The sequence below is a fragment of the Myxocyprinus asiaticus genome, chromosome 13 (assembly GCF_019703515.2).
Source record: "Myxocyprinus asiaticus isolate MX2 ecotype Aquarium Trade chromosome 13, UBuf_Myxa_2, whole genome shotgun sequence".
Classification (NCBI taxonomy): Eukaryota; Metazoa; Chordata; class Actinopteri; order Cypriniformes; family Catostomidae; genus Myxocyprinus; species Myxocyprinus asiaticus.
The window spans coordinates 33,746,431-33,769,384 of NC_059356.1; the positions used below are offsets into that span (position 1 = coordinate 33,746,431).

A 22,954-nucleotide genomic window follows, 5' to 3' on the forward strand; every position below is an offset into this window, starting at 1 on the left:
ATAGGTCATGCTTTTTTCTTTTCTCATATCCCTCTTTCTCTATCCCTCATTTGATGGCTGTTGTGTGCAGTTGTATTGGTATTTTTCTCTTCATTGATTTTTTTTTTCTTTTTTTTTCCTCAGAGACTGTTATTATTTCTCAGTGGTTAGTAACCATATGGCGTACATAGGAATGTGCCGTGTTGGGAAAGCTAGAGGATCTTAAACCTTTAGTTTGTCTAGCTACACGCTCATTTAAAGTAAGTTAAACAACAGCCAAGCTACCCTATTTAAAAAGTAGTTGGCTACGCTATAAGCTACTAACAAAACACAGCTAGCTACATTGAAACTGTATAAGAGGGCAAAATCCTTTAGATATTTAATTTTCACATAGTATGATTCAGTTAAAAGGATAAATATTTAGGGTGAAAGCATCAAACCTAAGTTTACACTATTAGTACAACTAAACAATATCCAGATGAGATATAAACGGCATATAAATTAAATTAAACATATTGTTAAACAGCACTATTTAAATATGTATTTTTGCTGCAAAAAGATGTAAAATGTCATGCAGTGAGTTGCAGAAACAAAACTGTGATACTTCAAATGAATCTGTTAATTGTTTTTTAACCAATTCATTTAAATGAACTGTCAGATCAAACTGACTTACAAAAATAAATCAGACTTCCCAGCACTATTTGAGAGAAAGAAAGACATAATAAAGTGGTTGATTATTACTTAAGCTTGCTCGGCTGTAAAGCTTTGTGGGCAATACAACGTGACGAAAACAGTAATGTAGCATTTTCTCACTCTGGACTGGAACTTGTTGGAAAAAAATAGCTTGTTACTAGAAAAGCTACAGTTTAAAAACAGCTGAGCAACTGTCACAGTGTAGTTAAGTTAGTAGCAGCTGTACTTTTAGATTTAGTTACTCCCCAACACTGGTAATCGGACATTTGTGCCTGCAAAATAAAATCAAGGATTTTTCTCTGGTTTAAATAAGACACTTGTGCTCATCCCAATTGAGAGTTGGACCCTGTGCGTGCACACTGTCTCACACTGTTGACAGTTGAAGCCTCAGTGGTGTGTGTTAGTGTGATAGATAACGTCCAAACATCACACTCCTGCTGATAACTCCCGTTTGTCTGCTGTGTTGAAAGCTTGGACACCTCTTATTCCGGAAGGGCTGTTAACAAGCAACATGAGCTCTAGGGGGAACATCCTGTTGTATGCCTTGGGTTTTGTTCACGTTTCCTGTTGATGAAAACTGAATAAGTGAGTAGAGCTTTGAGAGGCCCCTTCAGTGCAACCTTCAGCTGCTAAGACATTCGCTCTTATCTGCCTCATCCACTCCAACACACATGCATGGAGAGTCATAGGGAGTTTCATTGACTAGATTGGCACATGGTTTTTATCCTCTGTGTAAGGAGGATGCGGAGGACAGGGTTCATCCAAAGGGAAATACTTTCTTCGTTCTATCTTTTTTCCATTACATGTCAAGAGAACATCCCAAGATATCTGCAATGAAAATATGAACAAACTTCAGATACATCCGACTAGCATTGTATGCAGTAGTGATCACCTCTGGAAGCATTCAGGCATGAAATGTCTTGAACATGACTGCAAATTTACTGTTATTCCTCCTTCAAAATGTAAATCCAAGCCAGCGGCCCTGTAACCAAAGTAGTTTGTGGAAGGGAACAGCAGAAAATATAGCTCTTCATCTCTGCATTAGCTGCTTTGACGCCAGGTTTGTTTACAAGAGTCTTGAATGGGGAGGGTTAAAACTGACTCAAACTGGCTAAGCTGCAGTGCGGCCTTGCATACATCAGCAGAGAAGAGTCAGTCATAACACCGGAAGAGACAGTTATGACTAGGTATGTGCACAGTTACCGGTTTTAACATTTGGGTAACCGCGAGGTTCCATGAACGGTTAATCGGTTTTTCGTTGGACACGAGAATAAAGAAAATTTATTGCAATGAAATTTCCTCAAACACTACTCAAAATTGCAGCAAATAAAGTGCACAATGAGCTATGACGTAAATAGCACAATACATAGATATTCAAATGATAAAATCGCACATTAAAATAAAATTAAAAAAATCAAACTGTACACTGTATATGTGCTCAGCTTCACATTTCCATGAGGCAGCTAAACCTCTTCGGGGTGCTTTGATTTTTAAATAGTTTAAAATCAAATGGCATTGAACTTGTCTAATAATTATACGTAAATATGCACACCGGACAAAAAGTTTCAAGTGCTGGAACTCTGTGTTGTGGAGTTAGGGTTAGAGTTAGGGGTTAGTGTTAGGTGGAATCATATTTAATGGTGTAAGTCACATGAAGTCCTCTTTGCAACATGAAATTCTTCAAAACGCAGCACAACAAATGAAACATAACTCAGGTGTTTTGAGACGCATTTATAAAAATGTAACTTCTTTTTTAACTTGGTGTCTAAAAATTTTGTGGTCCTGCGCGAGATGCTGAAAGAAAAAACTCACAAGATTCCACGCAACTGTCAAAGACGTCCGTCCAGCGTGTGATAACAGTATATGGAAGAACAAATGGTTAACACTTAGTTTGTCTCTGCATATAAAGCTTGGATATGATGCAGTATTTTACCACAAAATCACGTTGAATGCACAGCAGCATCAAAGTTGACTAAAAATCTCATATATTTAAAAAAATAAAAAACGTGTATACTGGTCTGTCACTACAAAGTTTGATGTAAGCGATCATAAGATAGGCAAGTACATTTTAAGGTATGGAAGATAAAACATGTGACCACAAAATATACATCAAATGTGAGATTTTTCTTTCCTTTCCACATCTTAAAGTTTTTGTTCTGTTTTGCATGTCTCCCAAGCTGCTTTTTGAGGAAATGCTGGTGGTTTATGAACTGTGTGTGTCTGGCAGAATTTTGATGAATATAGCAGCCAGTTGTTTGGATGGTTGAAAATAAATGTCTGCAGCATAACAGTTTTAAAGTCCCAGTTCTTTTAATTTGTTTAAAAGACATTTTCTTATCCAAAGCCACTTACAGTACATTTTTGCAACTAGGGTTAAGTGCCTTGCTCAAGAACACAACAGCTCTAGAAATCTCCCGTTCTCTGGTTTTAACCTACCGTTTAACCTACTTTTGGCTTGCTAGCCCAGATCTTTAACAACAATAGTTAGTTTGATAATGTAGTTGTACTCTTGTTACTTGAAAGTGAATGGAGAGGATTGTCATATACAGTAGATGAAATGTTCAACCCTCATAAGCTTAATTTCAAAACAAGTGAGCTGCGTTGCTAACTACTGCTTTCTCATATGTGACTGATTTGGAGCACTCTTCATAGGCAGCAACAATGAACGCCAAACAAAGCCCACAGAATGACAGAATGATTTTAGTAGGGTTTGATGTTAGCATGTTATGAATCTATGGGTCTGTTCCAAAACCTAGTGAGCTTCCTTCAGAGGCAGCATTTTATGACATTATAAATGTGCTCCCGACACAAAAGCTGTTCCAAAAGGTAGATATCTTAATTATGTTGCCTATTAAGATATCTCATTTTGGCCAAATTTTAATAATAATAATAATAATAATAAGTTTCATTTATATAGTGCCTTTCCAGAACTCAAGGACACTTTACAATAGTAACACAGTAATATAGAATAACAGTCACAGAAACACAGTTCAGATAGCACAATCATTGAGCGTGAATACATAACACATTAAGATAAATAACACTGAGAAAACATGAAAGTTTTAAGTTGAGATTTAAACTCAGAGATAGAAGGAATTCTGCGAAGAGTCAGGGGGAGTGAATTCCATATATTGGGTGCTACTACGCAGAATGACCTGCCACCCGTAGTAGAGAGGCGAGATCTAGGGACAGAAAGGAGTCCAGACCAAGAAGACCTAAGTGAGCGGATCGGGTTGTAGGGGAGAAGCAATTCACTAAGATAGTGAGGTGCCAGACCATGAAGTGATTTAAATGTAAGCAGGATTATTTTATATTTGATATGAAACAAAACTGGTAACCAGTGGAGTTCAAACAGGATTGGAGTAATATGAGCTGAGCGTTTGGTGTGTGTAAGAATTCTAGCAGCAGAATTTTGAATATATTGCAACCAAGCAATAAAGTTAGCAGGTAAACCAAAGAAGAGGGCATTGCAATAGTCAAGACGTGAGGATATAAATGCATGAACCAGTGTTTCGGCGTCTTTGAGACTGATAAAGGGTAGAAGGCGAGCAATGCAGCGAAGGTGAAAGAAGGCTATTTTAGATACAGATTTAATATGAGCTTCAAAAGTGAGGGAGGGATCAAAGATTATTTATTATTATTATTTATTAAAAAATAGTGTAATATCATAAAAAACATACTATTTTATCCAAAATGTGTGTGCTATGCGTATTTATGCTCCTTAGAGTATCGCGTCTTTCCTCTCGCGTCACCTGGTTTGAAATAAGTTGTGAGTCGAGTCTCCTGTGCGCTGGGTGTGAGGAGAGCTATTTGAATAACGCAAGGAGTTGCCTCCTATTTAGAGCTTTCCAAATCGGTCTCTTATGAGGCATAATTTCAGTAAGGATGCTGCCAAAGAAGACAGCTGCCTATGTAGGCAGGAGACAGAAAGGTAGCTCACTAAGTTTTGGAACAGACCCGATATAAGCCAAATATAGTACATTTTTAATTAGGCTGAACCTTTTTTGTCTACACTTTTCATTGTTGAATGAAAAATATATTTCAAATCAGTTCAGTCAACACGTCTTGGTTATTTTTTTGTGCTCAGCACAGTGTATTCTGGAATTGCCTACTCTACGAAGCATACATGTGATGCTGCCTTAGAATTTGGCAAGAATGAGGTATCCTAAAAGGCAGAGTAATGTTGCTGCCTAACTTTTTTAACAGCCTTACTGCCTTTCTTTGCTCTTTTAGACCTAAAGGAGCATATAGACTATTGTAAAGAAACCAAGCTTACAGTATATCCAATCTTAAACATAGCAGGCCCGTTTGTGGCTGCTCTATAGTCCCTCAAGTGGTCCATGGAATCTTTGCATTTTTGGAAGTTTAAAACGTGCCTCTCTACTCCTACATCTGCTCATTTGATTAGCCCAAAGGGTTTTCAGACATTTAGGAATGCCAAATAAGGCACGTACGTTTGTGTTTTTAAACCAGGAAAAAGGGAAGTACTGGAAAGAACAGCGGTTGCCAGAAGAAAAGTATACAGACTCTGAGAGGAAGTGGTGTGACTTCCCCTGTAGCTCTGGGGGAGAATCCCTGACTTCTACTGCATCAGTCTTACCCTCCCTGCAACCTTGCTCGCCAAGAGGCCATTTCCTGAGAGAGTGAAGGGGAGAATGAAAGAGAGGATTAGGGAATCTGCTTTGTTCCTTTGGAATATTTTGTGGAGTTCTGTGCTCTTTTGCTGCTTTTACTTGCTCGCAAAATCCAGATACTGTACATCTTAATCCCCGGATGTGCGGTTGTTACAGAGCAATATCTGACCACTGGATGGTGCCATTGACTAATCCCAATCGAGTATTCCAGAGAGCCATGTAATAATGGGTGATAATTACCACCCTACAAACCTCTTTTAAAAGTTACTATTTGTTAGTGTTTTCTTAGTATTGAATTTGATCTGGCTTATCGGCTAACTCATATTATTGGGATAATGTTTGCAGTATGATACTTTTTAATTAGGTTTATATTTGAGTTTGAAATTCAAATGAATTTAATTCTCTTGTCTATTCTTTAGTTTTGGCAGTTCTCAAAGTGCACTGAATGTGTTATGGGTCACGCTGACACACTCAGACACACATTGTGCATCTGTTCTTATCTCCGAGCTCTGCTTGACATCTGGCATAGAGTTCAAATATAAACATGATTCAGGGCTGGTATAATATATTCACTGTACTTTACACTAAGATGTAAGAGACCAAATCACTGGAGCTCTCATTCAAATCATGCGGGCAATGGAAAGTGTTATGTTTCCCTTTCATAGCAGGATAGAAGTGAAATTCACAAACAAGTTTAAAATAGCCAAAGCTTGTATTGGAGATGGTTTTGGTCTGTGCATATAGATGTAGGATTTGAATGATGGTGCAGCTATCTTGCATAATAACTGAGTCAGAGCATGTCAGACAACTGCTGTCTCACCAAGGTGTGATCTGTGCCACACTGACATCTTGTGGTAACTTCAGTGTATTGCAGAGGACCACAGTAAGTCAGTGACATTATATTGAGTAGGGAAAAGGCACACTATGTAAAAGTGTCTTTACTGAACAATATTATGGCAATTTATGTACTCATAATTTTTTTTTCTTCCTGTTTTAGGTAGCACTGCTAGATGTAGACATTTGTGGGCCATCAATACCAAAAATAATGGGGCTGGAGGGAGAGCAGGTATGTCACCATACTGTAGGCTTCAAACACACGTACAGCAAATGCAACATGTTTGTGTCAGAATCTCTGCTAAAATGAAAGTTTTGGACAGGTGATCTTAGTCCTATCCTTGTTATCTCTACAGGTTCATCAGAGTGGCTCTGGTTGGTCCCCAGTGGTAAGATCCTTTAAAATGTCTGTAGTCTTTAGATTTTGAACTCTTTTAACTTAGACATGTTATCAGACCAGTTTGCATTTAGAGCCCGACCGATATGGGATTTTTGAGACCGATACCGATTTTAGAGAGGGAAAATTCACCGATTACCAATATAGTGGCCGGTATCGTTCATTTTTGAGCTGGAATGAAAACAGACCTTTTCTATGTGGATTTTGCACCGATATGACTATGCAAAGGTACTCAGAAAGCTGCTTTCTTAAATATTTTTATCAAAGAATATTTGACATTATTATTATACATTGTCAACAAATTCTAGAAATGAACACTGAGATAATAAAGAATAAATAAAAATACAATAAATAGCTAAATAAACATCAGTACTGTTTAGGATCAGTCAAATGCTGACCATTAAAATTGAGAATAAATAAAAATACAATAAATAGCTATATAAACATCAGTACTGTTTAGTATCAGTCAAATGCTGACCATTAAAATAAAGAATAAATAAAAATACAATAAATAGCTTAACAAACATCAGTACTGTTTAGTATCAGTCAAATGCTGACCATTAAAATAAAGAATAAATAAAAATAAAACAAATAGCTAAATAAACATCAGTACTGTTTAGGATCAGTCAAATGCTGACTATATTAATACTGCCGAGTCAAGAAAAACAGCGGCAGCGGTGTTACACCGTATTCTGCTATGCAAGTTCAGGGGAAACTGTCAACAATGGAAAACCAGACTTTTAAAAATTACATTTTATAAATGCAATGACTGGAATTGTTTGCTTGAAGGGGGTACCAAACTGTGAATCCTGAACAAAACAGTTTGGTGAATACATGTTTACTCATTAGCTTCCACTCAGCTGACAACAATGAAAGTAGCTACGTGATTAGCTAGTTAGCTATAAGCTTGTAGACACGGAGAGTAAAAGACAGACATTGTTTATTTTATTTTCCAGCATTTTGTCTCACCAACTAGGTAATAACATAGCATGAAATCAACACTCAACAGACACAATCCACCACCGCACCATTGTCTGCTGAGCTGCAAAAAGATGCTTTGATGTTTACCTTTCATTATGCTACATTACTACAAACTATAGCTGGCTAATAGCAAATAGACATGAGTGACATGGTTGTCAGGGACAGGGTTAACGTTATATTAGTTATATTGAAAAGGGAAAATGATGGGGTCATTTTTATTAACTTTCCAGTATGTATTTCACAAACTAGTTAGCAACTTACAGCGAAGACACCGCTGAACTCTCAGAGTCAGCTCTGTAAACAGTGGAGTCGGAGCGCGCTTTGCTGGACAAACTACGCTATGACACCAATTCTAAAGCATTGTTTTCTGCATTATATGTTCTGAAAAAAAGTTTTCATATCGGTAAACATACTCTGATACCGATATCAGAATCAGAATCAGAATGAGCTTTATTGCCAAGTATGCTTACACATACAAGGAATTTGTCTTGGTGACAGGAGCTTCCAGTACACAACAATACAAAAAACAGTAACAAGACTTTTAAAACATAATTAGTTGAATAAAAAAATAGATAAATATTGAAAAGAAAAAGGTATATATAGAATACACTATATATATATATATATATACATATATATATATATATATATATATATATATATATATATATATATGAATATATGAGACTAATGTAATGGAGAGTTTGAACCTAAACTCTCTATGGTGATAAAAACATCAGGGACATGTTATGTGTCAACTATCCAAATATTGATATGTATTCTCTCTGTCTAGTATGTAGAGGATATATATATATATATATATATATATATATACACACATGCATATATATACATACATACATATACATACATATATATATATATATATATATATATATATATATATATATACATACATACATATACATACATATACACATATATGAATATATATACATACATACATACATACACATACACATATGTAGTGCAAATCTAAATACAAATCAGTTATGTACAGTCCAAGGGAATGTAATGGCAGAAGAGGTAGGATGTGTTGGATAATATAAAAAGACTAAGCATATATATCAGTGAAAGGCTAATATCAGCCGATAATATTGGCCGACCGATATATTGGTCGGGCACTATTTGCATTATATAATCTGATTGGCCTGTTAGTGATGTGGTTGTATACTGATGACTCACTGATGTTTTTATATGGGTGTGTTTTAATCTTAAATGGGTTGTTGAAATGTCCTACGGTGTGACATGATATTCTCCATCTAAACTTATTTTTCAACAGCATTTTGCTAAATATTTGATAATTATAATTATCATGCATGCATCTTCTATGACCTCATAACAATTAAGAGGTTAAATTGAAATTTGTCACACCACAGGAACATTGAAGATGAACTAGTGAATGGTCATTAAAAATGTTTAAAGGTTTTGATTTATATCTATATGAAATGGTGACCAGTCACAGCACCTGAAATACACTTTCCCTTTTACATTCATTTACATTTGAACCTAAACTCTCTATGGTGATAAAAACATCAGGGACATGTTATGTGTCAACTATCCAAATATTGATATGTATTCTTTCTGTCTAGTATGTAGAGGACAACTTGGCCGTCATGTCCATTGGCTTCCTGCTCAATAGTCCAGATGATGCTGTTATATGGAGAGGCCCAAAAAAGAATGGTTCGTACTTCACTTCAAGCCTGTATTCTATTGTACACACTAGATAAAAGCAAGGAATGTTATATGGATCTTTTTTACAATAGTTTTTCATTTCAGAAATGTTGAAGTCATCTTCATGCTAAATTATCTCTTGCAGTGATCCTACCTCATGGTCACGCAACTTTACTTATTAGTTATGAGCTGTATGGTTTGCCAAATCTGCCAAAGGTGTGACAGAATTGCATACCTGACCTATATAGTGTGGAGCAGTTATGCAAACACATTTACTTGCTCAACTTACTCTTAGTATGCCATAGACCAGTTTTAATGGCGTAGCATAGACCTATTGGGACAGCAAATTGAATCAAGTTTTTAATGCCTTTGAGTGCAAACTTTGCAGGACTAAATCTAAGCCTAAAATTATTAATAAGATGGGTAAGAGATTGGTGGGGTGTTAACTTATTGTCAAAGTTTATATGGCACATTTACCATGTTTACATGCACTTAAAAAAAATTTATTCCAGGTTTTTGCCAAAGTGGCGTTCTGAAACGTCATGTAAAGGAGAACACTGTTTAAGGGACTGAGAGAAAGCGGTTTAACACACCCATGTTTCTCCCGGCGAACGCGGCTGATTTGGCCATGTAAACACATTAACGGCATTCTTACAGGGTTTTGAAGAGTGTGCATGTTCATGAACAGACCGGATAACTAACGCCATGGGATGGAGCCATACATCATATCAACAAGTCAACACAGTTGAAATAATTCAACATTTCTGGTACTACAGTGGGCAAAACACATACACTATAAAATATACCTATTCATACACACCATTTTAAAATATCGACTGTCCCTCACATCCACGTATATGCGCTCAAGTACATTAGGGGTTTGACGTAAGAGGTAAATCCAAGTATTTTAGCGCAATTCTGCAGGTCACGATAGAAAGTTCATGAAACAAACACAGCAACAAAAATAAAGTGAAGCAACAGGAATAAAATAGCGAAGTCTTTCTCAGATCCCATGTTTGTTATTTACACAAGAGTCGCAGGGAAATTAAGTTGCTGTGGAAAAAGCTGCTTACTGTCTGAGCCGCATGTATACAGGAGTAAAGAGAAGGACGCTAACACAGAGCAAGTAAACGGGACCGATGCATTTCAGCCTAAAGCAGCTTTCTAGTGTCCATGTAAACAAGCTCAGTCATTTTCAAGAAAAATTTAACAGGGCACATCATGTCAAAGAGGTTAGCAACTCTAGAGAAACCCATGGTCTCTATGCAGGTCTTGAAAGTTTGGTTATAGGAAACAATTTTCGATCTGTAAATCTAGAAAGTACAGTATATACTGTATCTAGAGTGTGAAAAAACCCTCTTAAGTTTCCAGACCAGGTCTCAAACACAATTTATATTTTTCTTTTATAAGACAACAGGTACATGTTTTTGATTTTTAGAAGTGGGTGCCAGTCATATGATTGTTTTTTTATGGTTAAGTATCAAAGTGATGCGTGGTTGGTTTCACAATGAGGTTTCAATTCACTAAATGGGTTCTTCCTGTCATTCTTCATCCTCTGTGCATTTTGCCAACAAGTGTGCACTAATTGGTGTTTCTTAACAATGGCTTGTTGAATGAATTCTACATTTCTTTTAAAGTATAATTATAGTATTGACTTTTGATCCTGTGACAGCTGATGTATGCCAACCATCCACTTCTTGAGCAAATTAGCAGTAGTTAAACTATTGAAGCTCAGCTCTGGAGAATATTGCTTTGCGTGGCGTAATGAATGACGTCATTACGTAATGTAAAAAAAAATTGAGACTTTAAATTTGTCTTCATTAATTTTGTTTTCATTAAATGCGTATCATATTTTATTCCACAGAGGAACAGAAACACAGTGGGTGTCTTTTTTTATGATACGTTTCTCACCAAATCGGTCAATTCTCTGTGGGGTTGAGAACACGTGGCTCTGTTTATGTGAATCACTAAGTTTAGACTGGGTCTCTGGTTTCACTTCCTTGCGATCTGTTTTTTAACCACTGTCTGATATCTAGATTTCTCATGTGTGATATTTAAGGACTTTGGTCTCAAAGCACATTTCCTTTTAAAGTTCATCTTAGAGGTGTAGAGTTTGTGGCTTCCACATTCTCTCCCCATCGCTGTTCCTTCAGCATTAAGATACAGCCAACTATGACCTAATTGATGAAGTAATTTACTACATGAGCAATGGGGTATTGCTCATGCAGTCACATTGTTTGAGTGGAATGAATCTAAATTGTTGCAGAACCCCAAGTATACAGAAATATATCCCAGAACCCTTTCAAACACGTTTAGTAGAGAGCAAAACTTGCCAAGGAAGGGAGGGGTTCTGTTTTGTTCAGATGGGTGCCATCTTCGTTTGCATTAAGGAAGTCACTTTCTGTGATTTAGGGGAAGTAAATACGTTGTCTGTTGTGTTTGTGATTGGGTCACACAGCACTCACTAAATGAATTTGAAGAGTAAGTTTATTTGTCATTTTAGAATTGAATGCAAAATATTTGCACACAATGGATTCTAACTGAATCCAAAAATATGACAGACATCAGCGTTTTGAGATATTTTTGTTACACTTTACCATATGCTTGTATGCATTAAGAGAAGTTAACCCAGTAGTTTACATAAACTAACAATGAACAATTCTTTTATAGCATTTATTAATCTTGGCTAATGTTAATTTCTTCATGATGTATACTAATACATTAGAAGTTGTATACATTAACATTAGTTAATGCATTATGAACTACCATGAACAAACAATGAAGAATAGTATTTTGAAAAATTAACAATAACCAAGATTAATAAATGCTGTTAAAAAAACCCAAACATGCATGAACCAATGTTAATGATTAGAACCTTATTGTGTTTTCAATATTTGTATCTGTCTTAATAAAAGATTATGACAGTCACTTTGCTTGTTGACACTTGGTTTAAAGATTGGCACTTGATTTAAAGCTTTTTTTATTATTTAAGAGGGTTGTAGCAATGTGTACTGTAATAATTTAACCCTTGTGCGTCAATTTAAAAAAGTTACTCAGAGGTTCTTTGAGGACAAACATGTCCTCGTCAAAGAACTGCCATAAAAATATTATATATTAATATTATTTTCCACTTTCAATTAGTTAATTTTTTTAACTAACATCAGTCCTGATCATAACTACCAAATATTCATTCATTTTCAGGATTTTAACCCTTTTAAATGCCAGTTTGTTTACATAATGCCACTGTTGTTTTTACCCACACACACACACACGAAAATTTCTCAATACACACATACAAAACACACTCTGACATTCATACCAACACACCCACACAATTTTAGTTGCATAATTTATTCAATTGGCCTGCAGTGCTCTATAATACAGCAAACAGAAAATAGGAAAGAAGCATGTATTTGCTCCATAGGCTAAACATGAGAAAAATGGCACCATCTGGTGAAAAAATAAAAAAAATAAAAAAAATATTTTAAGCCAGGCTCCGGAATGAAAGCATAGTATAATAGAGTTCATGATTTTATGCTTTAATGGCACTGGGATCAAATATTGCCATTTTAATGGGGACATTTTTGTCCTTAAGGTCCTGAGTGCAACTATTTTGTGTACGCAGTGTAATATAGATGTATTATAGGAACTGAGGTTGAAATATCAAAATTACCCCAAAAATACACACCACTGGCAAATTGTATGCCGTTGGCATTAACACAGGCAAAATAATCGAAAAAAATGAAAATGAAAAAGACAAAAATGTCTCAAAGGTTGCACAAGGGTTAAACACAGAATAGGGGGATTTGGCAGGACAGTGACTATTATACAACAATTGTGTGAGGATGTTACATGATGAGACTGGTATGGTGTGTTGTCAATATTTACTGGAGAGAGCACTCCAATTGAACTCTGTGCTGTCTGTCTGCACAAGAATCTTGGTGTTGGTGACCAAGGTTGGAATAATCATCAGGAAAATCTGACAAATTCAATTCATAGGTCCAGCATGCCTACATTCATTCATTCATTGGGTTTATTAGAAGAAGTAAAGCACTATCGCTGCCCCAGCACATACAGTACTTTTTGCAGGTTAGGGATGTAGAAAATATTTGCATCTCAAATACAAAAGCTGCAAAAGTTATAGAATCGGTTTTCATTGTGGTGCACAATAGGATTCAAACATGTACTAAGCAAATGAGTAATAAAAAATAAATAATTATATATATATATATATATATATATATATATATATATATATATATATATATATATATATATTTATTTATTTATTTTTTTCTGTTTCATCTGATCTGATTTTCACTGAGACTGCACTGCCCATAATGAAGATAAGACTGATCGCAGAGCTTCCCCCTCTGTGGAGCACTAGGAATGCTTCAAGAGTCAAACGTGCAACTGCACAAACTTGTGTGTTTTCTCTAGCAGAGGTATTAATGTTGGTTTCAAACAACTTAAAAACCCTGTTTAAATTTGGTCAATTCTACTTTACAAAGTAAATTTTCCCCATCATCATATCTTTCTTTCTTGGGTAAACAAGCAAACATAATCAAACCACAACCACTGGTAAACATTAAGCCAAGGATAAACTATGTGTTGTGGTTCTTGTGATGGTGGGGACACGTTCCCCGTCACCCTCACAATATTCACATGAAACCAATGCTACCGGTTTAGTATGAAAGTTCCACAGTACTGGGGCAAGTTGTCACAAAATGTCAACGTGTTAAATGAACTGAATCATTTTTGTCCAGGAAAAATTTTCAAGAATGATTTTGTAGCCAAGACCTTGAGGTATGTGGTTATGCAGAAAATAACTTTCAAAAGTAAACCAGTGAGAAATATTCACTGGAGTAAAAAGTGTGACAACCAGCTCCGGTCTCATCTGTTTACAATATCTCAAGTCAAAAATTGGTGTTATGTATGGTGGGTTTTCACATTTTAAGTATTCTCTGATATACTGTTGTTTAGGCATGATAAAACAGTTCTTGAGAGATGTGGACTGGGGAGAAGTGGACTATTTAATTATAGATACACCACCAGGAACTTCTGATGAGCACTTGTCCATTGTGCAGTACCTCAGCAGCGCTGGCATCGATGGAGCGGTCATTATCACCACCCCACAGGTGAACAACAACACTTAAACACATCAAGCACTCCAGGAAGTTACTCTTCCACACTTTAATTTGGCTTGCATGTGAAAAAAATATAATGACATAATTAAAAAATAGAAACAACCAGTGGACAGATCTATCTATCGATCTATCTTTCTCACGAGATGGTAAAGGACCAAGATGCATTCACACTTAACTGTAGATAATAAAAAAAACATGGGTTTCCTGTATACAAGCTGCTGGTGAGGTGGAACTCAGCAGTGTGAACAAATTTACATGCAAAAAAACTTGTTACTTGTGTCTTCAGTCAAGGTGCACTTTATAAAAATTGTTTGCATATAGATCTTATGGATCTGACATGCTTTAAGAAGTCACACATATTTCCTACCTCTAAGCATTCAAGCTTTGAATAGCAGTCAGTTTATTAGTAACATCAGAAGTAATGAATGTTTAAACAAGCTTCTGCTAAGGCAGCGTGAAAGGGCAGACACGCATGGTAAAAGATCATTGTTTATTTGCAAGGCAGCAGGTATGTTGCAGAACTAGATAGAGATGTGTTTATCTTAAATTATTTGTTACATGTTCATTAACCAAGTAAACACTAATTAAATGTTAAGGTCACTCTTCTTGGCACTTTACTATCATTGCACCTTAAAAGGAAGGTTCCCCTAAAATTAAAATTCTGTCATCATTTACTCCTCCTCATGTTGTTTCAAACCCATATGACTTTTTTTCTCCATGGAGCAAAAAAAAAGAGATGTTAAGCTGAATAAATCACCAATCACTTTAATTGTATGGAAAAAGATGCAATGAAAAATGGTGACAGAGTGACATTCAGCCTAACATCTCCTTTTGTGTTCCACGGGTGAAAGTCAAATGGGTTTAGAACAACATTAGGGTGAGTATATGATGACAGAATTTTCATTTTTGGGTAAACTATCTCTTTACACAGCTACCCCATGAATCTCTCACTCTCTTGCCAACATACAAATCCTGGTGTTTGAAATGTGTGTATAACACACAGTTGAGTGTTACTAAATGATCCTTATTACTATTTGTAACCACATGTTTTTTTAATCAAGAGTGCAGAATTAATTTGTTTATCTTTTTTAATATACAGGAAGTGTCTCTGCAGGATGTGAGAAAAGAGATCCGATTCTGTAAAAAGGTCAAATTACCCATCATAGGTGTGATAGAGAACATGAGTGGCTTTGTTTGTCCTAAGTGCAAGGTATAGTAAAGGAGTATATATTTAGCTTCATCCAGCAAAACACAGCATACTTTGGGATTTACTATTTTTTTTCTATATATTGTTGGTTTTGTACATTATTTTTTCTTTGAACAGGTTTAAAGTTGGTGTGTATGTGTGTGTTTTTTAACTTAAAGAATAGTTCACCAAAAATGAAAATTATCTCTTCATTTATTCACCCTCATGCCATCCCAGATATGTATATGACATTCTTTCTTCAGCAGAACTAAGACAAGATTTTTAGAAGAATATTTCAGCTCTGTAGGTCCATACAATGCAAATGAATGGTGACCAGAACTTTAAAGCTCAATAAAATAAAAATAAAAACACATAAAGGCAGCATAAAAGTAATCCATTCAGCTCCAGTGGTTAAATCCATATCTTCTGAAGCGATCTAATCAGTTTTGGGTGAGAACAGATCAAAATGTAACTCATTTTTCTCTGCACATCATGCCATTGCAGTCTTCAGGCACGATCTTGATTTCAAGCTCAGTTGCACTTCCTAGTGCTTGAAGCATGCGCAGAGCATTAGATGGCGCTATAGGAAGTGTAATGGAGCTTTAAATCATGAGCGCCGAGGAGACTGCTGATTTCAAGATTTATAGAAAAAAAGGAGTTATATTCTAGTCTGTTCTCATTTAAAATTGTTTGGATCACTTCAGAAGACATTGATTAAACCACTGGAGATGTATGGATTACTATTATGCCTATTATGAAACTTCAAAGGTCTGGTCACCATTCACTTGCATTGTATGGACCTACAGAGCTGAAATATTCTAAAAATCTTCGTTTGTGTTCAGCAGAAGAAAGAAAGTCATACACATCTGGAATGGCATGAGGGTGAGGAAAAGGGGTGATTTTTGGGTCAGCTATTAATTTAATATGCAGCGTTAACTATAAGAAAGCCATTTGTAAGGGGGCGTGGGTAGCTCAGTGGTAAAATACGCTGGCTACCACCCCTGGAGTTCACTAGTTCGAATCCCAGGGTGTGCTGAGTGACTCCAGCCAGGTCTCCTAAGCAACCAAATTGGCCCGGTTGCTAGGGAGGGTAGAGTCACATGGGGTAACCTCCTCGTGGTCATTATCGTCACCAAAAAAGAATTCCAAAAGTAATCACTGTTTTAAAAGAGATTCCAGAAAACTCCCTCCGTCATTTATTGGTTAAACAAACAGATAGTCCCACCCCTAACTCACACTATTGGTTGAGCAAACGTTGAGCCATTGTTGCTGTGTCAGGCTGGATGGGTCGCTCAAACAAACAGAAGAATGTTTTGAAAGCACCACAGAGCCTGTTACACTTTTAGGTGAAATCAACCTACAAATGGCTTTCTCTTTTTTTTTTTTTTTTTTTTTTTTTTTGATTTTTCCCCTTTTTCTCCCAATTTGGAATGCCCAATTCCCAATGCGCCCCACCGAGAAAAAACCACATTATAGCGACCACGAGGAGGTTACCCCATGTGACTCTACCCTCCCTAGCAACCGGGCCAATTTGGTTGCTTAGGAGACCTGGCTGGAGTCACTCAGCACGCCCTGGGATTCGAACTAGCGAACTAGCGAACTCCAGGGGTGGTAGCCAGCGTATTTTATCGCTATAATGTGTTTTTTTCTCGGTGGGGCGCATGGTGAATTGAGCGTGGTTGCTGCGGTGGATGGTGTGAAGCCTCCACACGTGCTACGTCTCCGTGGCAACGCGCTCAACAAGCCACGTGATAAGATGTGCGGGTTGACTGTCTCAGACGCGGAGGCAACTGGGATTCGTCCTCCGCCACCCGGACTGAGGCGAATCACTACGCCACCATGAGGACTTAGAGTGCATTGGGAATTGGGCATTCCAAATTGGGAGAAAAAGGCGAAAAAACAAAAAAAATAAATAAATAAAGAGAAAGCCATTTGTAGGTTGATTTCACCTAAAAGTGTAACAGGCTCTGTGGTGCTTTCAAAACATTCTTCTGTTTGTTTGAGCGACCCATCCAGCCTGACACAGCAACAATGGCTCAACGTTTGCTCAACCAATAGTGTGAGTTAGGGGTGGGACTATCTGTTTGTTTAACCAATAAATGACAGAGGGAGTTTTCTGGAATCTCTTTTAAAACATTGATTACTTTTGGAATTCTGTTTTGGTGATGATAATGGCGCCACAATTTCACACTGTAGCTTTAATTACTCTTAAGTTTATTATGTTTTCTTGTTGTTAAAGTTAAATTTTACCCACACAGTTGTCTTATAGCCTTTTTAATGCAAATATAGTAGGGATGTCCCGATACCATTTTTTCACTTCCGATACTGATGCCGCAGCTTTGGCTATTTGCCGATACGATATCAATCCGATATTTTGTTTTATTTTTGAACTAATAATAATAATAATAATAATAATAATATATGGAAGCACTTTGCTCAATTAGCCACCTAAAAACATCTCGCTCAAATGGAGAACAAATACTTCTCCAGTATATAGTCCACAACAACAGTTGATTATGAAAGACTGCAACCCTTTATTCAAACACTACAAAAACACACACAAAAAAACAGGTACTGCTGTACTTAAAGCTACCAACAGGTTTAAAATTAAAACAATTTAAACAGCAGCATTCAGCGTTGTAAATAAATAAATACAAAACTATCCCTTACAGTGCAGCTATGTGCAAATCATAGTAGTAATAACAAAATGGCACTGTAAGACTTAAATAAATATGTGTAACATTCCAAATAAATAATATAACATTAACAAACAGTTTAAACCTTACCTTGACCTTAAACAGTTTAAACCTTAACCTTACTGACCTAGCTGCTTTATTTTTAACAATTATAAAAATAAAATAAAAATCACTTTCACAGGTGCCATTTCTCTGTAACAAAGCACTTGAACATGTTTTACGTTTGCTCACATAACAATGAGGGGCAGATTCTTCTTTAGGAAGATTAGTTTTTCAGCGGTCTCCGACGTCAGCCTACTCCTTCTTTCATCAATAACATTTGAGGCTGTGCTAAAGAGCCTCTCACTCTCTACACTTGTGCAGGGAGCACAGATAAACTTAGCTGCCGTGGCTGCCAGGGAGGGCAGTCGAGGTTGGTTTACTTTCCAGTAAAGCAAGGGATTGTCCAACCGTGTAATATTTGCCTCACTTAGGTAGGTCTCCACTTGAATTTGTGCACTTGTGGTTATCTTAGGAACAGGTAATACTTGGTTCTTCAACACTTCCTCCATCTTTCCTACCTCTGCCATAATGCTTCTTTTCCAAGTCTCAGAGTATCTGCATTTGTGAAGTACCTGGTATAATAAAATATATAAAATATTAATAGTCTAGTATTTCCTTAATATCAAGTTATTTGTCTGCTTGGAAGACTTATACTTGACATGTGATTTGTGAAAATAATGAAATGGTAGTGCAAATTCCATACAGAGGTATGAGGGATTTGTTACTCTCGCTCTCTCTCTCTCTCACACACACACACACACACACACACACACACACACACACACACACACAGCTGAATCAGGTAGGGCTAAATAAAGTTAACAGAAATTCCCTTACCTGTCTTTGTAATGTGGATCAAGCAGAGTAGCAACCGAGTATAATGGCTCAGATTCCACGTCATTAAAACGTCATTTGACTGCGTCAAGGAAGGTACTTTTCATTGTCTTAATCCCCTGATCAGCCTCGTTTTCCCAACTGAGAACCCGTTTCAGGACACACACAATGAGGATGACATCAGCTACAGATGCGGAGGAGGCACTCGCCTCCCTTGTCATCTCCTCAAAAGGGGCCAGAACCATGGAAGCCTTCTCCAACAGCCCCCACTGGTTTGCTGTCAGTGTGGCTGGCAGGTCGTATTCAGCTGTATATGCAGATAGTGTCCGTTTTTGCGCAATGAGGCTTTCAATCATGTACTGGGTACTGTTCCATATAGTTTGGACGTCCTGCTGTAGACGCTTAGGCTGCATATTTAGCTCTACTTGGATGTCTTCTAACCGTGAATAGGCAAGGGGTGAGTGTTTAAAGTGGCCTACAGTTTTTCTCGCATTGGCCAATGCGTCACTTACACTGCGCTGCGACAACAGTCCCTTGTGTACATTTAGCTGCAGTGTGTGCGCGAAGCATCCTAAACTCGCCACGCCAAGTTGATCCATGGCCTTCTTCATGTTTTTTGCATTGTCCCTTAAAAATACATGGACTTTGTTTTTATTAATCTTCCATTCACGCAGCATCTCCTCAATGGCTGCCGTAATAGAATCCCCTGTGTGTGAGCCACGAATCTCTCGGGCATGCAACACAGCTTTTTTCAAGGTAAAATCAGCATCTATCCATTGCACGGTCAGTCTCAACAAGGACATTGGACTAACGTCTGAGCTCCAGATGTCTGTTGTGAGACTAACCGCACCTACATTCTCCAAGAGTTTGGAAAGGAAATCACAAACTACGTTGTGCATATGAGGGATGACCTTTTCCGTTATATAATGGCGACTGGGCAAAGTGTAGTGATGCTCGAGATGCTCAATTAAGTGTTGAAACCCCACATTTTCTACCATTGAAAGGGGTTAGTCGTCCAGGACAATAAACTGAACTAGTTTCTCCGTTATCAATTTCGCCTTGTTGCTGCGTGGAGGGAGTCTCTCTTGACTTTTTATTGATTCCAGCAATGTCTGCTGTTGGGGCATTTTGCTCTTCTTTGCAGCTGTTGCTTGCAGAAATTCCTGGTGTTGTTCCGTGTGGTGTTTTTCCAAATGCTTAAGTTTGTGGTGTTAAACCGACCAACAGCACTGCCACCCCTCGAAACATTTGCGTTGCAAATTTTGCATTTGACCGTTGGACTTTTTTCCTCCTTTAAGGTTAAAATACTTCCACACCGCTGACATGACTATTCTGTAAGTTAGCTAACTATCATTCTCATGCGACTATATTTGGCTACTACTGTTATCACGTGACAGGCCGCGCAGCTTAACTGGATGTCGCAGCATGGGAAATGCTAATATACAAGCATTTAGGCGATGGTTTAAGCTAGATTATCCCATGCTTTGTGTTGGATAGGTATCGGATCATATTTTTTTCTCTCCTCCGATCTAGCGTTCTGGGCCGGTATCGGCCCGATACCGATGACGTGGATCGGATCGGGACATCCCTAAAATATAGTCTGCATTCTTAAGGGTGTCACCAAATATTCCACTGAATAGAACAGGGAGGCATGCAAAATTGTAAGCAACGGTCATTGAAAAACCAAGATTGATTGACCACTAATCTGAATATTGGGAGGATGTGTCCCCCACAATGTCTGTGGTGGTTTTGGCCCTGTGCATTCTGTAAATAAGTGTGTAGCCATGTCATCATGCTTACATGTGTTAAAAGTGTGCAGTCATTTGTCTCATTATCTAGTGTTTTTTGATACCCCTCCTCTCTCTGTGGTCAGAATACATCACAGATCTTTCCTCCGACCACTGGAGGTGCACAGAGGATGTGTGAGGAGCTAAACCTCCCTCTTCTGGGCAGAGTACCTCTGGACCCACGGATAGGTACTTAAAACCTTAACCTCAATCCAGTCACAAGGAAGAGAATATTTTAAACAAGTTTTAAAACATCTTTGATGAAATACTATCCCACATTTGTTCCACATTAAGTGGTTTGGATATTTGGAAGTTTTACAAATTACATTGTAGTTTATAGTCAGTATAAGGAACCAGTAAAGTATCTAAAATCTCCCCATTGTGGTTCTTATATAGTGTCTAAAGAAAAATCTGCAGCCAGCAGTTTTGAGTTCTCTAAATTTGGTTCTGTATTTTGCTTTCCAAAGGGAAAAGCTGTGATGAGGGAAAGTCTTTCCTGACAGAAGTTCCAGACTCTCCTGCAGCAATGGCCTATCAGAGTATTGTCCAAAGTAAGTCAACCCTTACTAATATGAGTCAAGTAAATTTGTTTGTGTAGTGCTTTTCACTACACACATTGTTTCAAAGCAACTTTACAGAAAATGATGCTGTGATGTCTTAAAGTCCTCATCATGCAGCTTAAATGAATAATGCGATTTGAAAATCATGCCTTAAAAATAAGACTGTGGCAAGGAGCACAAAACTCCATAAGATGTTAGTTAATGGAGAAAAATAACCTTGGGAGAAACCAGGCTCAGCTGGAGAAGCCAGTTCCCCTCTGGCTGTATAGCTTTATTATAATGCCAATATCAGTTATCTGTGTGTAGTACATGTCTTGTTTTATGTAAGTAAACTGAGTAGATGTGGGTGAGCAATGTTTGAATCAAAAGGATTGTGTAGGAATTGTAAGATTAATTATTTGGTACCTTTGAAGTCATCCTGAATTGACTGCTGAAGTGCACGTAGATGACTGTTTACGGAGTGCATGACCGACATGTAAGCCAATAACTTCTCACCAATCTGGGATTGCTGCTTTAGTGTGTAACCCTTAACTCTATGGTGAGCTGAGGTTTGGCATTTTCACACCTAGTTCATTTGGTTCATTTTATTCAGAATCTCCTGCTTTTTTTCCCTTAGTTCGGGTTTGTTTAGGCATATATGAACATGGCAGTCGCACTCGGATCCTCACCAAAACAACTCCTGAACGGTTCGCTTGTGGTGAGAATTCAATCCAACCCAGCGGACCAACCAACCAACCAAAATCTTCATGATTACCGTGTGTGTGTGTGTGTGAGTGTGTGTGTGTAGAGAGAGAGAGAGCGCGTTTAGATTCATCTGAGTAACGGATGATGTTTGTAGTGCAGCCTCTGATTAGAATGCACATTCTGTACTTTGCGGGAGAGGTTTTGCATAACCGTGATATAGACGGTACTTGAAAATTTCAACCTGTTGACATATTTTTACTGTTATATCATTTTAAATTCTATATCGCCCACCCCTAAAACCTGGAGCAGTGTGCAAGCATTTTGACCATTGAGAAGACAGTTTGATCACCTGTGACTTTTATAAAATAAATTTTGTCCAATTTGAAATGCTGCCTTGTGCAAATGCAATATTGTAACAATTTAGTAACTTTTTAGATCAAAGCAAACAATCTACAGGTCTGACAACACTCTTTGTCTCGTTTATTGTCCATTGGCAAGCCAAAAATGCCAAACTCTGCCAGAAGCATTTAAAGAGCAAGGGTCATCTTAACGATAAACCTCATAAAATAATTACCAAAGTTATGTCCGAGATTGAGGAAAAACTACAACAACAGCAAAGACAGTAAATATATGGTGATGCTAACTGTATAAGTAAGCTTGGTAATTTCCCCGTTCCTTTTGTCAGGAAGCGGTTTTAAGGTGATCTATGGGTTGTGGCACACACATAATGTTGACTCCTGGCAAAAGACACTTAATCTTGATTGCAGTGCCACGAATGCTCTAGATACATTTCTGAGAACTTAGT

At 37.3% G+C, this 22,954-nt stretch overlaps 1 protein-coding gene across 3 annotated transcripts in view; it reads left to right on the forward strand.

Moving 5' to 3' along the window:
- The window catches only part of nubp1 (nucleotide binding protein 1 (MinD homolog, E. coli)), a 39,358-nt gene that overhangs the window by 13,098 nt on the left and 3,306 nt on the right, over window positions 1-22,954 (forward strand). For 2 of the 3 annotated variants that reach the window (XM_051713901.1, XM_051713903.1), the window contains 7 exons: window positions 6,304-6,372; window positions 6,497-6,529; window positions 9,132-9,222; window positions 14,197-14,351; window positions 15,460-15,570; window positions 20,992-21,094; window positions 21,373-21,456. In XM_051713901.1, coding sequence (XP_051569861.1) covers window positions 6,304-6,372; window positions 6,497-6,529; window positions 9,132-9,222; window positions 14,197-14,351; window positions 15,460-15,570; window positions 20,992-21,094; window positions 21,373-21,456 — 646 coding nt within the window. The remainder of the gene's footprint in view (window positions 1-6,303; window positions 6,373-6,496; window positions 6,530-9,131; window positions 9,223-14,196; window positions 14,352-15,459; window positions 15,571-20,991; window positions 21,095-21,372; window positions 21,457-22,954) is intronic. The other variant, XM_051713902.1, reaches the window with a different exon arrangement.